The sequence below is a fragment of the Aspergillus homomorphus genome, assembly GCF_003184865.1.
Source record: "Aspergillus homomorphus CBS 101889 unplaced genomic scaffold BO97scaffold_1, whole genome shotgun sequence".
NCBI lineage: Eukaryota > Fungi > Ascomycota > Eurotiomycetes > Eurotiales > Aspergillaceae > Aspergillus > Aspergillus homomorphus.
Window position 1 is genome coordinate 1100659 of NW_020291887.1, and position 16073 is coordinate 1116731.

A 16073-nucleotide genomic window follows, 5' to 3' on the forward strand; every position below is an offset into this window, starting at 1 on the left:
CAGCGTCCTCCACATCATCCTTTCCGACCTCGGATGCCGTCATACTATTGGCAGCCCGACCTCCCCCTGAATCAATACAAATTTCCAAATAATAATCCCGCATGGTCAGAACTCACTCAGGAGTCGGGCGCCTGCTGCATTTCGAGGACTTCGAAACATGTTAAATGCCTCACTTGTCACCGTCTATGCCCATCGATGCATAGCAGCACGCAGTCCTCCCTTTTCGAGCCCGCCTGTCCAGACCGCATCGATTCCTTCGATTCCCGCCCCGATCGACGGCTTCGGTGGATGATTTGAGTGGAATAAAAAGTGGACCACTCGGATGGGACCCGAATTCCCGGTTCTTGTCTACTCCTCAGCCCTGGTATATTAAATATCAGTGTGAATAACTAACGAACGGAGATCTCAGGAGGAAGGCGTTCGGCTCTGGACGAGTCTCATGCATCTGTTGTTTGCCCCTCTCCCCCTCCCTGAAAGACATTGCCCTCCCTGCCCGATCCTTAGGTCAAACCCGAGAATGCGCCACGTCCAGCTCGACAACCCGCAGAACCAGACAGACACCTACGCGCTTCTTGAGGAACAAAGGGAATTAAAAAGAGAGTGAAACACAAATCTATTTTCATTACGGTTCAGGCTCTCTGGCTCTCTGGCCGTATTTCCCAACCGTCGTTTCTGACCGCGGTCAGGTACGACCCAACGCAACCAACATAGCCGACAGATAAAACATAACAGGCAAGGTGCAAGGAAAATGCAGGAACACTGTACAACTCGACTCTCAACCCGCAATCCGGTATGCGTGAAAAGCAATAGCAGTATACATACATCATGCAGTCATGTAGATCAGATCAAACGCAGTCATCAACATTGCCACAGAAAAAGGCATTCCCAATAAATCAGTATGATCCAGCACAATTCCCAAGACCCGACTCCATGCAATGGGACAAGCAGAGTAGCAGTCTGGCCAAGGGCTTAGTCACTCCTAAAATTCATGGCATGCAAGAATCAAAGGATGGCCAGAGCCTCAGAGCCAAATCTAGCAAAAGATGAGTAAGAGCGCAACCAGGAGACAGCGCCGGCGAATGATGGGGTTATCGGTGTCTCTTCGCTTTCCAGCTCATAGAAAATAGATGATATTGGCAGTAATCGAGAAACACAACAGGAACAGATGCGAAGAGGGGAATAAATGGACGATGAAAGCAAGAAAGACAAAGAGGGTGGGAGGAGAAGGAGGTCATGCCAAAACATGTGACAATGCTGCGGCTCTAGTTCAGCTCTATCACACTTAGGTCTCGACTGCCTGGCAGTACAGTTGGATCTCCCCCACTTGGCCCCGAGCAAGCATATCGCGCTGCTGCTCCCGCCATTCCAGAAAGGCCAATTGAACGGCTTCATCACTGTCGATAGTCACGAAATCCCCGTCTTCATCGCGGTATCGGAGACGGACTGATTTGCTGCCGATCGACTTGCTCGTGAATCGAGCCAGCTTGGCGTCCACTCGGTCGATCAGGGAGCGGAACATGATGTTACTTGCAATAACCAATGTAACGTAGTTGTCATCGAAATTGACCTTCACCTTGAGTTGCGTGGGCATGAGGGGCTCCTCATCGGGTTCATGGCTCAAAGGCGAAGTTGGCTGATCGGTAGCCGAGGTGTTGGGCCGGTAGTCGCCGTATTGCGGCTCGTGGAAATGCGGGTTAGAAAGATGGTTGGCGTTTCGGATAGGGAGCTGGGAGTTGGTGGGGGAGTTGTTTTGGCTTCGGTTGATTGGTGCCTTCATGCTGGCCATATGAGCAGGGATAGGCGGGACCGGGACATTGTCGATCGTTTGCATGTACCGACGGACCTCGGGGTTGTGCTGGTGAATATCAGGACTGCTAGCGGACCGCATCCGCTGTGCCATGCCATTAGCTGCCTGCGCAGACGGTCCCGACATGGGGGGTAATGAGGGACGCTGGGCAGATCGTCCATTAGGAGCCCCATTGAAGTAGGGGTTGGAGTTAGGGCCGTCCCTGGATGTAGCACGAGATAAGGCAGGTGCCGTATAGCGAGGATGATCTTCGTTCCAGTTGTTTGTGGGCGTGGCTTGCCGGCTGCCAAAGTATCCGGTAGACTGCGAACTGGACCTTGTAGATGGGGTTTCGGCAACCGGAGAGAAATAAGAGTTAGCGTTCCTTTCAGCCGGCGACATTTGGCCACCGGGGAACTGTGTATGTACGGACAAGTTGGGGTCAGGCACAGGGAAGCGAGGCGGACGACCGACCGGACCCGAGCTGCCGCTGCCTCCGGTCGCTGAACGAGTCCGGAGACTAGTACTGGAGGCGTTGCGACTCATGGGAAATTCGGAGAAAAACGCGGCCTCCTTGGTCGCAGCCTGTTCCTCGTCATATTCCTGCTGGTACGGGTTGGGCATGTTGGCCATGGCCTTCATATACATGAATTCGGTTTCCGACGTGCCGGTGTTACGTGCGCTGCGCTGCTCCGCCTGTATGGCTCGCTGTGCTTCGATGTCCCTGCTCCATTTACGCATGGTATCTTCATTCTGGTAGCGAATAATGAAGTTGTCGACGACGCCTGGGTCGCCTTTCCAGAAGATCTGAATGCGATAGGCTCCTGTAGAGGTCGGAATCAGATACCGAGCCACTTGTGCGAATTCGTTTATGCAGTAGGGTATTCTTACCTGGTTTTGGCATACAGAGCACATCGGTCACATTTGCCATATAGATGCGGCCCTTGAGCTGAAGGCGTGCTTTGCCCTTGGCAGTTATGGCAGGCTTGTCCTTTCCAACCATCAACTTTGTCTTCTGCTTGTTAGGGTTGATATCCTTGCAGCACAGAAGAATTCGTTCGAACAGGTAGATGTGATACTGCACGGGAGGAGAGGTTCCTCAAGTCAGCCACGGGTTCTTAACGCTTCTGAGTGGGTTGACATGTTATGAACAAATCATTGCCCGCAATGGGACCCCGATGGGGACTGACCTCTCTCTCGGAATCCTTTCCATTGTCGCCTTTAATGACAGAGAACGTGCCAAACCGAAGGAGGTCCCCAAAAGCCTCTATCTTCAAAGCTTTCCAGTCGTCTACACGGTCGTCTAGGTCCTTCACCGCCGTCTGCAGATGTTCTTGATCGATGGCGTCGTTTGCCGAGTCTAAGACCGATTGAATCGCATCGATTGCGCGCTGGATATCGTTCTGGAGATCTGGATCTTCCATTTGCTTGCCGAGTTCCTGTGCAACCGTTAGCGACGAGTGATGAAACACGGCAAGGGCGATTCACGACTGAATTGACCAATTCTTACCTTAAGCATTAACGGGTATTTGGTCAAACGCTGGAAGGGCTTCACGAAGAAACCGTTCAGAGTCGCGGGTTGGGCCACCATCTGTTGTAAATCAAGGGATCGCGGGGCCACTCGGATCTTATCCCATTCTCTCAGACAGACCTCGTCACACCGCAACTGGTTCGCAATGAAGGGTTCATATTGTTTGAAGGCTTCCTCGTGTTGTATGAAGAGTTCACCCCAGTTCTGTCTCTCCTCCGGCAAAGCGTAGTGCTGCTCAATCCGAATCAAGAACCGTTGCGCAAAATCGAGAAGGTTGTTCAAGTTCAGGAAGATTTGATGGCTATGATCTCCAGTCAGGGCTCCCGTTTCCTCCAGTTCCTTCTTCAGCGCTTGCAGATTTTGCAGGTGGTGGACATAGTCGCGCTCGGTTTCCAACAGCTCCTTGAGGATGTGCTCTCGCTTGGTGAGTTTGACGGCGCCTTTTACCGGAGCGCGTGCTGGATCACCGGACGGTCGCTTCAACTGTCCCTGCATCTCCAGGATGTCTAGAACACGATTCACCATCTTGATCACTTTGAGGAATCCGGTGGTATTCTCCCCGTACAGATCGGTGATCAGGAAGCAATCTTGCTGGGGAAAAGCTAGTTCCTGCAGGGAGGCTTGCAGGAATTTGAAAGTGGCGGCCTTGGGACGTTTGGCCTCGGGGACTTTGGCGGGATCGATCTCGAGATTCTCGTCGGGCCCCGAAGCGTTGTAGATGGCCAAGAGGGGGTAACCATTTCGCAAACAGTTCCAAAGCGAGGCGACCGGATCGGTATTCCCTTGCACGAGGTCCGCCTCCTCCATCTCCTGCATATGGGGTTCGAAGTTGGGCACCTCTGCTAAGCGCTTCTTCAGATTAACGCAGCTTTGGTAGATGGACTCGCCGCCGCGGCGATTGATGATGTTGTCCTCAGCGATAGGACCGCCATTTGAGATGGCGGTGTCGGCCATCGCGTGTTGAGGCCGACTGGGACCGTATCGGGAGGAATGTGAGGGAAGGTGAATCTGCGCAGCAGATCAAAGGTAGATGGACGTGGGCGTGGACGGGAAGAACGGTCGTAGTTGCACAGGGAACAGCAAGTCGAGCATGGATCAATGAATGCGAGCCGGTGGACCGATGCGGGATGAATGGGAACAAGCGAGCAGCTAGGGAAACTTAGAGTGGAGATAGTGGTACGGTTCACTATCCCTAAAGTGAGTCAGTCCGATAACCGCAAGCTGGTCTTCCGTGTCTCGACCCTTCGACTCTGGCAAGAGAGTCGCCAGGGAGCCGATCGGGAATGGGGATAAATACCTTGGCCTTGGGAAAGTTGCGCGGGGAGGGGATCGCGACAGAGAATAAAAATCTCTCCTTGTGATCTTTTAATAGCTTGGGGGGGTTTTCTTCCTTTAGCGCGGGCGAAGGGTGCCAGGTTTAAATCTCCGACCCTTGCTGGCGACAGCGCCCCTCTTTCTATTTTGTTTATTCTTTTCCTTTTCTCTCTTGTTCAAGTGTATGCAGATTAGAAATGAGTGATGGCCAAAACGGTAAGCCAAGGGAGAGAATAATATTGTTGGAGGAACAATCCAAAAAGAAAGAGGGTGGATGTGGGGTTTGCCGCTGCAGCCAGGCAAGCGGCAAGATAAATGGGGGGAAAAAGGGAAAGGGAAGGGAAGGGAAGGGAAGGGAGGGGAGGCGACGTGATTATGGAATTGTTCGGTGGGTGGTTCTGATGGGGGAGGGAGAGGAGGGGGAAAGAAGAAGAAGAAGAGGAAGAAGAATTGAATACGGAGAAGGGAAAGGCGGGATGAAGTTCCAGTTCCAGTTCCAGTTCCAGTTGTTCAGCAGGTGCTTTGGTTCGAGTCGGATTTTGCCCCTCAACCAAGCGAGCTGAAGAAGTTGTAGTAGTCGGTGGTTACAGCCGCGGCGGGAGGCAAAGCAACACAAGGTTCAAATCACAGGAGACTCGATGCACGAGGTCAATGACAAATTCAAATCAAGAGAAAGGAAGGGAAAGAAGCAGATGAGAAAGAGAAAGAGAAAGAGAAAGAGTGAGAGAAAGGGGAGAGAGAGAGGGGGGTGGAAAAATATCCCGCGGAGGAGGATTGGAAAAAGGAGGGAGGGAGAGCGATAGAGAGAGAGGCAAAAGGAGAGGAAACACTCGGCTCCAGGACTCAAGACAAAGTGAAGAAGGGAGAGAGAGTTCCACCACTCGGTGGAAATAGCGCGCGTCAGCTTCCCCCGAAGCAGGAAATCCAGTCGATCGGTAGTCAGTCAGTTACCTAACAGAAGGGGATTAAAGGGGGAAGAAAGAGTAAAGACAGAGAGGAGGGAGAGAGAATTAGATTGATATGTAGACAAGAGAGAGAGAGAGAGAGAGAGAGAGAGATGTAGATAAAGACAGAGAGAGTAAAGAAGAAGAGGGGGGCAAAATACCTCAAGGAGGAAGGAGAAGTTAGTTATGTTCGTATCTTCGAATGAATGAATTAACTACCATCTGGGAGACTACAACAATCAATCACTACATGGATGAATAGATGATCTCCACAGGGAATAATCCTACGCGCCTCGCTCTTGTCTTCATACCTATTCTAGGCATAGACGATCTCCTGATCGTTCCATCCAGGCGGATTTGAAAAGCATGAGAGGCCAAAAAATGGATTGCTGCATGCTGCAGGAAGCAAAAAAAAAAAGAAAAAAAGAAAAAAGAAAAACCCCTTCTCTCAGACACCAACAGTTTGGGATTGAACAAGGGTAGGGACGAGAAAGTCCATGGTATCATCATCACATACTCGAGCATGGCTCTATGATCCCACCCAAGACATACCAATATTATTATTGGTTGTGAGAGAATGAAGTCAGCAACAGAGGCTGTTAAGCTATCCAGTCTCCTTGCTGGAAACAGACAAACAAGCACTTAACCTCTATCTTCCATCTTCATAGAATTGAAAGGATGGATGTATGTACTAAGTACTTCCAAGCCAGCCAATGCACAGTAAACAAGGAGTGGATCTTCGGCAACCCGCACCGTAACCCAATCGAGGCAATCTGACGTGACGAGTCATTGACCGTTGACTGACTGACTGTCTGACTGACTGCCTGACCAACTCTTGCTCTCTCTCTCTCTGTCCTTCTCCCACGTCCAGGTCAACAACAATCAAGCTCGTCATCATCCTCAAATCTATTCCACCCTGCTCCCCCCTTCCCTTCCTCCCCGATTCACCTTCTCCAATCTCAGGGGTTTCTCTCCTCCCATACAGTCTCTCCTCTATCCCGATCTTTCCCCTCTCTCCCCCGCCCCCCCCTTCCCTTCCCATGTGGTGTTTGCAATACGCGTTCTAGCTCCTTTCGCGACACCCAGCTGGCTCCCAGCCCAGCAATTAACCTGAAACCATTTTGGATGCAGACTCTTCTGCTGCAACCGAAGAAGGGTAACTGGACGCTGTGAGGGATCCCTGCAACAAAGTGTCCTCATGGCTCGAGAGTCCTCCGAGCCCGCTCCTGTCCCTCGTCTTCCTCCGCTCCAGACCACCGTCAACTACTCCTCCGACTTCGCCGCCGCCCCCTCGCTGTCGGCATCCTTCAAGCTCGACGAGGGCTACTCTGATGAGACGCGAAGTCAACCCGAGAAGGACTTGGTGATTCCCACCCTGGATGAGGGGATGACCCTCGAGGAGTGGATTCTCACACACAGTGAAACGGAAAGAGCTGGTAAGTTTAGTCGCTGGCCTTCCCGGTTCCCCGACCCGCAAGGTGTCTTACCTCTCGACTGGGGCCGTGGCGATCACCTTCCATGCTGATCAACCAACCGTGACATCGGGATACAGAACTAGCCTATAAACTTCTCCGATCCTTGCGCACTTCCACCGTCGCCACCGTAATCGAGCGATTGGCACCCCTCCTGCACATGGATCCGGTCCTGAAGCTTCCGCCCGAGATCACATTTGAAATCTTCTCCTACCTTGACCCACAAACACTGCTGACAGCTTCTCTGGCCTCCCGCGCCTGGCGCAATCGCATTTCCGACTCGCGCCTGTGGAAGGACCTCTATATCAATGAAGGCTGGCGGGTGGACATCGACGCGGTGCGCCGGTTCGAACAGGAACACTCTGGGCTTTCATCCCCGCAACTGCGAAAATCCCGCTCAAGGCATACAGACCCGGATAGTGGCGAGCCGAAGCAGAAGAAACGGGTACCGCCCAGCTGGTTGGACTCGCGAGCGACCGGATCTCTCGAGCAGGGAGCAAGGCAAGGAAACGGGCAGCAACATGTTGAGAAGGAAGCAGATAAAGAAGGTGACCATCCCATGGGCGATGTATCAACTGAGAGGGGCGCTTTATTCTCTCCGGAACAGCAAATAAGCCCGAGTAGACGGCGCGAATCTCTCTCAGGGTCGACTCACTCCAAGTCAAGTGGTCAGGGATCGTCCACAGCTACGCGCCGGTCTAACTCATCGCTTCTGATCCGGATGCCCAATGGTGCAGCCAAGGTCAACTGGCCGCATCTGTACAGGCAACGAAGGAAGTTGGAGGAGAACTGGGCCAAAGGCCGTTTCACAAACTTCCAACTTCCTCACCCATCTCACATGGAAGAGGCCCATCAAGAGTGTGTCTACGCGATACAATTTACGGGCAAATGGTTGGTCAGTGGCAGTCGAGACAGAACTGTAAGGGTCTGGGATTTAGACACGAAGCGCCTGTGGCACCCACCACTACAGGGCCACTCAAAGTCAGTACTTTGCCTCCAGTTTGATCCTCGTCCGTCAGAGGATATCATCATCTCGGGCAGCAGCGATAAAAGTGTCATTATCTGGCGATTCTCCACGGGCGAGAAGCTCCACGAAATCTCCTGCGCCCACGATGACTCTGTCTTAAATCTTCGGTTCGACGAGCGGTACATCGTAACTTGCTCCAAGGACAAGCTCATCAAGGTGTGGAGTCGGCGACAGCTCTCCCCAGCTGACAAGGACTATCCCAGCATGTTCTTTGGCTCCGGCGTAACCTATCCATCCTACATAGTCGATACCGCTGAATTGCCCTCCCCAGTCCTGGAAGCCGAACTCGCCAACGGTCACTTCCAGAGTCTAGCCCCGTACTCCCTTTTAATGACCCTGGACGGACATACAGCCGCAGTAAATGCCATTCAACTCAACGAGGACGAGATTGTCTCTGCCTCAGGTGACCGGCTGATTAAGATCTGGAACCTCCGCAACGGCGCTTGCAAGAAGACTGTAATCGGCCACGAGAAGGGCATTGCGTGCGTTCAGTTCGACAACCGTCGGATCATCAGCGGCAGCAACGACGACACGGTCCGAATCTTCGATCACGCCTCCGGCGCAGAAGTAGCCTGCCTTCACGGACACGGCAACCTGGTCCGGACCGTGCAAGCCGGCTTCGGTGACCCTCCGGGCGCCGAAGAGACGCTGAGACTCGAAGCTCTCGCCGTTGACAACGCCTTCCGCGACGCTCAACGCAACGGCGCCTACGTCGATCTCGGTCCCAGGGCCCTCCGCCGCGCAGGTTACCATCAAAACACCACCGGCTCGCGGGACCCCCGCGACATCAAAGCGTTGGGCGCTAGTATCCCTCCCGGCGGAGGCGGCAGCAGGTGGGCTCGCATTGTCTCCGGCTCCTACGATGAGTCCATCATCATTTGGAAAAAGTGCAAGGAAGGCCGCTGGATTGTCGGCCAGCGACTCCGACAAGCAGATGCCGCCGCCAGCGCCGCTTACGTAGCCTCCGATCCAGCCGCCCGTGCTGCCATCGCGCGATCAAACGCTTTCGCTCAGCAGAATCTCCAAGCGGCCGTTGCAGCAGCACAGGGCCAACAAGCACCGGCCCCAGTCCCAGCCACACCAGCAACCGGAGGCGGAGGCCCTTTACAATCCCTCCAAGCCCTAACAGCGCGCTTAGCCGGACAAGCCACCAGTCAACCAGGAACCGCCCAGCCTCAACCCCAACCCCAACCCCCCATGAACGGCACAGGAGCCAACCCAGCCCTCCACCCCCACCAACCACCACAGCAACAACAACAACAACAACAACAGCAACAGCAAGCCCAACCGCTACCCCCTCAACCCCACCCCCGCCACCAGCAGCGCATGAACCGCGTCCCAGGCCCGGCCCCGACCTCGCGCATCTTCAAGCTCCAATTCGACGCCCAGAAGATCATCTGCTCAAGCCAGGACCCGCGCATCGTAGGATGGGACTTCGTCTGCGACGACGAGGACCTGCGGGAAGCATGCCAGTTCTTCACGGGTCTCTGACATCGCCAACGGGGTTCTACTTTTTAGCGCGTCTCAAACATGCGTCGGAGCAACACAGGCCGTGTGCTCGAGCGAGGAGGTAAACAGGCTATCTATCTATTGAACCGGCCTTCCGACCTTACCTTTCTGATGGTCACTTGCACTCATCACCATCAATGCTTTATTTAGCACATTGTCAGCCTAGCTTTATCGTATGCATGCGCTACCGTCTATAGTTAGCTCACACCCCTCACTTCATTTCTTCGCTGCTTTGATCTTCAACATACCGGAGATTTCATCGACTTCTTCGGATCACATCTTGAATTCTAGTCTCGGAAGGAAGGAATCATGACGAGGAAGTTACATTGTTCAATTTCGGCAAGTGTTGCACTCATAGCATGGACGCTTTAGTCTTTTTGTCATCCCTTTTCACAGCATCATGGGCATTATTGGAGCGATGGAGTCGGACTTAGGGACTCTTTTTCATGTTGAGGCGTATACATCAAATACTTGGCTCTGAACATTACATATTACTTTCCTGGACGGACATTTCATGGCAATGGCGGTTAATGATAAGCGATTGGTAATTGCGCTTTCTAGGGATATGTATGTTATCACACCTGCATCGCATTGGAACTAGCCTGGACAAAACCATTTGACTACTCTATTCTCCACAAGCGGCCCTGCTGTTCAATCAGAACAAACAACCTCAGTGAATATAGCATGTATCTGCTCTTCTCCTTTGGGATTGGACGATTCGCAGCCCTTGCAGCGAAGGAACCGAACGTAGCACCCTCGTCCTAAGGAATTAGACATCAATTCAGCATCCGGCCCATGGTACCGACATTCCGAGCAGCAAACCCATGAACGGACTTCCAAGCTTCTGAGATCCATTGCGCAGGGTGCTGAGTTGACTCTGAGGCTTCTTCGTCATCGCCTGGTGAACCAGGTAAGTTATCGTTTGACGGATGACTTCTCGCAGTCTCATACGTCTCACGCGAAGAGGTATTGGAGTAGACGACAGTGTCCGGATCGTCCCTGCCGCCCAAGCAACAGAAGAAACAGGAACTACCTCTTGGGAGACATTGAAGCCACGAACCCAATTGTCCGTGTGCGAAAGCGCAGGGATCCGGTCTGGTAGAGGTTGTCGTGGGCGATTCCGTTGGAACAAGAGAGCATGCGGGGAGCTCGTGTGTGATCTCGGGCCCCTGTCCGTCTACGAAACTCATTTGTTGCCTCAAGAGCGCAGGATTGAACAGCTGAGACGCGCAAGTATGGAACGAATCCACTCTGGTCGTTGTAAGGGCCGTATTTGCCGAGATGGGCCTCTGTAGACTGTCATGTGCATGGATGTGAGCGACTGAGGAAAAGTGGCCGCGTGCCGAATGATGACTGGTCCTAACGACTGGGCCTATACGTGCCGGGGTCAGACGCCAAGGTGTATCTCGTTGTGGGCTGCTAGGCTCTCTATCGGGTTTTCTGTGATGCGTGGAGTCTCCGTGTTCGTTGGTGCTTTCCTCCGGGGCGGGCGAGAGCGCCCTCTGGGGAAAGGTGTGATCTTCCATTCGTCTTACCACGCCAACTCCATGCCCGCTTTGCCTGTAAGGGAAACGACCTTGTACCGCCGTACCATCTTCTGCCCTTGCAACAGTAGGTACTTGTCGTGGCGCTTGGGGTGGGATGGAGGAGGAGAAGCTGAGTATTCTCCGGATTCTGTCGCCGTAAGATGCTGTTCGAGTGCTCTCAGAAGCACCACCACCATAGAACCTACTCGATGAGCTCGCAGTCGCTTGTTGGTTCTGATTGTTGACAGTGGCAGAGCGGACATGGAACCGAGAAGAATAATTCACAGCTTCGGGGGTGCCAAATGTCGGCAGCCCAGGGGGAGTGGGCGACCTTACTGGGGGCGGATATGCAGGGTAGATTGGATTCGCTGGAAAGTCGTGCTCGAACCATTGAGATGACTTGGAAGCATCGTTGGGATCATTGAGGCTAATGGTGGGATTTTGGAAATGCAGGACGTCCAAGAGGTTCCGTTTCAGCGACTCGTCCTGGGTCGATGGCACTATTGCTCTACCCTCATCAATGGATAAGAGGCGACTGTTACCCGGAGCAGAAGGGTGCCAACCAGGAGACGCACTCTCTTTTTCCGTGAAATAACGAGGTTCCCGATGTGGTAGCCGTGGGAGCCCTGCTGCGTCTCGCGCCGTTGGAGGAGAGAATGTAGCTGCGTTGGCTGCGACTCTGGAATCCAGATCTCGTTGTATCTGCCTCGCTGGGTTATGTCGCTGCGTGAGCTCGTCCGAGCTAGAATATGCCCTTATCGCGTCGAAAATGTAGCTTTCCTCGCTAGGAATGGATTCAGCGAAAACCAAGTGAGAGTAACGCGTCATGCTATCAGCAGTTGCTCGTCCAGTCGAGGAATCTTCATCATTCCCAGGCAAGCCACTTCGAGCAGGAATCTGCTCCTGATCCTGAAGAACCATAGTTCTGAGCAGTCGATCAGGGGCCGTCTCATCATTCTGGTGAAAGGAAAAGAGCAGTGTCGAAGTTGGTTGAAACGGGAATACACGCAAAGCTCATTCAGAGTGCCACCTCGTGTTGCGCCTTCCTTCTGTGTTAAAACCAGAGCAGAAGGAGCGGGCAAGTATGACAAGAAGAATTCACATTTGACCGTCACAGTCGAGAGAGAAAAACCATGTATGCAAGGGCTCGCTGATAGACTCTATCTATGTACACAGGCAGATCAAGTACCGAGAAAGGGCCCAGGATTAGTACACCAAGATGGGATATACAGGCAGAGATTAGGGGGCATTAATATGTACGGAGAAAAGAATATTAATAACAAGCCGATTCGCTGGGAGCGATCGGCGAGAAAGCAAAGAGAGATAGACATGAAGAAGGATCGTGATCATCAGGCTGTGACGGTCTGACCCAACTGAGGCTTGCCGGTCAAGCTGGCAACCTGGTTGTTCAAATTGCGGATCGTAGTCTCCAGCCGACGGCGTTCATCGTAATCCGCCTGTGGTGACTGATTAGCTATGAGGCATATCACGAAGGAAAGTCGAAATACGTACCTTGCGGATCTTCAGGTTTTCGGACCGCGTGTCTCGCATCATCTTCTTGAACTCATTCTTGAGTACCATGGTGGACGTAGTCTCATGGCCATCGCGTCCGCTGCCCATCCAGTTGATTCGTTCCTCATTGAGTTGCGTCTCCAGCTGCTCACAACGGTCGCGCAGCGTGTCAATGACTCCCTCGAACTGTTCGCGCTCCTTCTCGAATTCGATGCTGGCCTTGGTCATCACTTCGTAATCGTCCACAGTATCCCGGAGCTCTCGCTCCAGCAAGTCCACCCGATGCTGCAGATCACTACTGCCAGGCTTTCCGGCCTTGAGAGCGGCGAGCTCTTCAGCTAGCTCCAGGTTTCGAGTGTTCAACTCATCGAACTCCCTCTGGATGGCAGGGTTTGCTGCGATGTCGGCCGCCCGCTGGGCTCGCGATCCGTATGCACCATCCAGCTCCGCCTTGGCCATCGTCAGCTCGGTCTGGGCCCGCACCACTTCGCCTTCCATTTCCCTCAATTCGGCCTGCAGACGCGAGGAGTTGTTCTCTGCTTCGGCGCGTGCCTCGGTCACTTCCTTGACTCGAGACTCCAGAGCTTCGACGTCGACGCGGAGCTGGCCCAGAACGGTCTCCAGTCGGGCAACTTCGTTTTCGGCGTTGGTGCGTGCATCCGTGGCCTCCTTCAATTGAGTTTCCACACTGGCGCGGAATTGACTCATTGATTCTTCCAGTCGCGCAACCTCGCTCTCAGCTTGTGCTCGCGCATCGACGGCCTCTTTGACTTGAGCGTCTGCCTCAGTGCGGGTATGCTGCAGTGTCTTTTGTAGTTCCAAGATCTGTTGCTCGGCATGCTCACGGGCTTCCGTTGCCTCCGCTCCGCTGTTCGCCGTACTCTGAAGCTCGTCAATCATTCCTTGAAGACGAGCAATTTCGCCATCTGCCTTTGCGCGTAATGCGGTCAACTCCTCCGTGTGAGCGTCAGCTTGGGATTGGAGCTGTCCATGATGGGCCTCTGTAAGCGCTTTGCTTTTGGCTTCAGCTTCATTCTCGTGGGAGTCTACCACCGCTTGTAACCGCACTGCTTCGCTCTGATGCTGCTCGAGCAGTGTCTGCAAGCGGGTAGCTTCGCTTTGGTGTTCGCCAAGTGCCGCCTGCAAGCGTGTCACTTCACTCTCTGTTGCTGAACGTGCAGTGGTAAGCTCCTCAAGGCGAGTGTCGTGGTGCGATTGAAGCTCTCCGATGTGGGCTTCCAGACGGGCAACCTCACTCTCGGCGTGAGCGCGTGCTTCGTGAGCCTGAGCCTGGGCATCTTTCTCCTGTTTGAGATCTTCCATTACACTTTCCAAACGTTTCACCTCGGCTTCGGCGCGCGCACGGGCTTCTTTCTCAGTGGTCAACTCCTTCGACGTGTCCTCCATAACATGCTGTTCTTGATGGCTCGCCAGCTCCTGGCGCAGGGCTTTCACTTGTTCCATCGCGTCTTCCAGGTCTTCTCTCGTCCGCTGGCCTTCGTTCTCAGAGAATTCGAGGTCTTTACGAGCATGGGCCAGTTGCTGCATCAGGTCCGCGATATGTGCGTCTCGCTCCGCATCAGATTTGGAGTTCAATTCACGCTGCTGTTGAATCTGTGTCGTGAGTATGCTCTTCTGCTCGAGGAGCTTGTCAATGCGGTCCTCAAGACCACTGATACCTGCATGAAGGTAGGAAAGATGCTCAGCGTGATTGGCACTAGAAGAGTCGGGCGGCGGAGGGAGAGTCTGGACCCCCGGCATGCCCGATTGCTGAACGATTTGGTGTAGTCGTGCATTGACTTCGCCCAACGGCTGCTCCGAGTCATCATCCAGGGACCGTGCTTGCGACTGGCCGCCCGAAGGGTGCGCACTGAGATGTCCCAGGCTATTCTCGATATAGGCCAGATAAGCTTCCAACGCTGCCGTCGGACTGGCCTCCGGGGATGGTTGTGGGACTGGTTCGAGATGCTCAGCGGGATTCGACTGTGCGAGCATATCATACACCTTCCCACTCAGGTACTCCAATCGCTTTTCGGTATCCTGGACAGCCTCCAGCCCAAGCCCGTGCCATGCTTGTCCAGATGTGACGTGCTCTTCCACATGGCCAGAGGGTTTGTAGAAGCTCCGATCATCAAACCCGTCGATACTGTCGCGAGGGTTATGGCTGGATAGGCTCTCGGGGGTGTGCGGCACATTGTTCTTGAGATTCTTCTTCAGACCCTTGTGCGTCATCTGCAGAATACCCGCCGTGTGCTCCAACAGTTTGCTGTTGACCTGCTGCACTCTGCGCTCCAAGTCCCAGATCTCCTGCGAGAGCTCTTCGCACTTGCGGGTGCTCAGCGCCAGCTCCTCATCGGTCTTGTCCATTGTCGTCCCATTATGTTCCAGCAAGCTTCGTTGCGACCGCGGGGAGGCTTCGGGATCATTGCTGCCGTTGAAGGAGGGGCTCTTGGGGGTATACAAGCGACTCAGCGACATGGCGGCATCGCGCAACTTCATTTCCAGGGCCAATTTGCGCTTCGCGGCGTTCATCCGAGTGGTCAGGAACTTTTGCTCTTTCTTCAACCCGTCCACTTCCTCCAACGACAGGATCTCGTAGTGTGTGCTATCGCTCATGGCGGTCTCCGTGAGCAGGTACATGGCGACGGGATCATGGGTCTGGAGCAGGGCGGAGTTTCGGGGGAGATTCGTATTCAGCTGCAGGAACGTATGGAAAATAAGTATGCGACCGGGGTCGATGTCAGAAATTAGGGAGTCACTAACGGGATTGACTTGCGACTTTCCCACTAGCTGGGGGTCGGAAGTATCGCGGTAACCGTTCATCAGCACCTTGGTTGGGGGCGGTTGCGAAGCGCCATAGGAGGCTGAGTGCCTGGGGTCGCCGTACGATGACAGGCTGGACCGAACTTCAAGGCCGTTCATGGTGATAGATGTTGCGAGTGATAGAGAACTGAGGGGAGCGGAGAGTTCCAGGCAGCAGGTCGGACAGTCGGTTTTATCTGAGGGCTGGCGGATCAACAGGCAAGGCCCATCCTCCTCGGTGGCAGCCGTAGACACCGTCCACCCGATCAGAGGAAGGAGGGGGGCTCTTTTGGGATAAGAGAATGAAGCGACGATTAGAGGATAAGAATGTAAGGGAGAAAAGAGAGCTCAAATTGGGTACAAGGGACACGAAGGGAGGGGGGGGAGGAAGAAGGGAGAGAAAGGGAAGAAAGAAGGAAGATGGATAATAGGTTAGGATGTTGGATCTACGCCAAAAAGGACCCAACTTAGACCTCGAATTGACCTTTGACCGGACACAGCCGACCGGAGCATAAAAGCAAGATTGGCTCTGAACGAACCTCCACAGAAGCGGGACTGCGCCTAATTTAAACTACAGATTTGAACAACAACACGACTACAACGACTACGAGTACAGTACCATCAGCTCCTCCTGGCTGTGATGGATCAGG

General features: G+C 53.7%; 4 protein-coding genes across 4 annotated transcripts; 1 reads left to right on the top strand and 3 right to left on the bottom strand.

Moving 5' to 3' along the window:
- Nucleotides 1-1054: 1054 nt before the first annotated feature.
- On the bottom strand, nt 1055-4497 carry BO97DRAFT_8095 (Rho family guanine nucleotide exchange factor CDC24). The gene is made up of 4 exons (XM_025701080.1): nt 3297-4497; nt 2977-3225; nt 2678-2864; nt 1055-2610 (listed from the first exon to the last, which is right to left on the bottom strand). Exons 1-4 carry the CDS (start codon nt 4269-4271, stop codon nt 1283-1285), a joined length of 2739 nt encoding a protein of 912 aa, XP_025556672.1. The 5' UTR covers nt 4272-4497; the 3' UTR covers nt 1055-1282.
- A 2276-nt stretch (nt 4498-6773) lies between these two features.
- BO97DRAFT_333758 (F-box and WD domain protein) lies at nt 6774-9565 on the top strand (the record flags this gene model as incomplete). Its single annotated transcript, XM_025691375.1, has 2 exons — nt 6774-7011; nt 7128-9565. The coding sequence occupies 2 exons, from the start codon at nt 6774-6776 to the stop codon at nt 9563-9565; spliced, it is 2676 nt and encodes an 891-aa protein (XP_025556673.1).
- A 788-nt stretch (nt 9566-10353) lies between these two features.
- BO97DRAFT_8192 (uncharacterized protein) lies at nt 10354-12244 on the bottom strand. Its single transcript, XM_025701084.1, has one exon. The coding sequence runs from the start codon at nt 12028-12030 to the stop codon at nt 10360-10362; it is 1671 nt and encodes a 556-aa protein (XP_025556674.1). The 5' UTR covers nt 12031-12244; the 3' UTR covers nt 10354-10359.
- Nucleotides 12245-12247: 3 nt separating this feature from the next.
- On the bottom strand, nt 12248-15022 carry BO97DRAFT_402084 (involucrin repeat protein). Its single transcript, XM_025694409.1, has 2 exons — nt 12622-15022; nt 12248-12566 (listed from the first exon to the last, which is right to left on the bottom strand). The coding sequence occupies exons 1-2, from the start codon at nt 14986-14988 to the stop codon at nt 12459-12461; spliced, it is 2475 nt and encodes an 824-aa protein (XP_025556675.1). The 5' UTR covers nt 14989-15022; the 3' UTR covers nt 12248-12458.
- Nucleotides 15023-16073: the final 1051 nt, after the last annotated feature.

Excerpts from the sequence above, each read along its gene's own strand:
- BO97DRAFT_402084 (XM_025694409.1), bottom strand. The coding sequence starts at position 14,988 with ATGGACAAGACCGATGAGGAGCTGGCGCTGAGCACCCGCAAGTGCGAA. Across the intron at positions 12,567-12,621 it reads AAAACCTGAAGATCCGCAAG|GCGGATTACGATGAACGCCG; the intron begins GTACGTATTTCG and ends CAGTCACCACAG.
- BO97DRAFT_8192 (XM_025701084.1), bottom strand. The coding sequence starts at position 12,030 with ATGGTTCTTCAGGATCAGGAGCAGATTCCTGCTCGAAGTGGCTTGCCT.
- BO97DRAFT_8095 (XM_025701080.1), bottom strand. The coding sequence starts at position 4,271 with ATGGCCGACACCGCCATCTCAAATGGCGGTCCTATCGCTGAGGACAAC. Across the intron at positions 3,226-3,296 it reads AATACCCGTTAATGCTTAAG|GAACTCGGCAAGCAAATGGA; the intron begins GTAAGAATTGGT and ends ACGGTTGCACAG. Across the intron at positions 2,865-2,976 it reads GAAAGGATTCCGAGAGAGAG|TATCACATCTACCTGTTCGA; the intron begins GTCAGTCCCCAT and ends CCTCCCGTGCAG.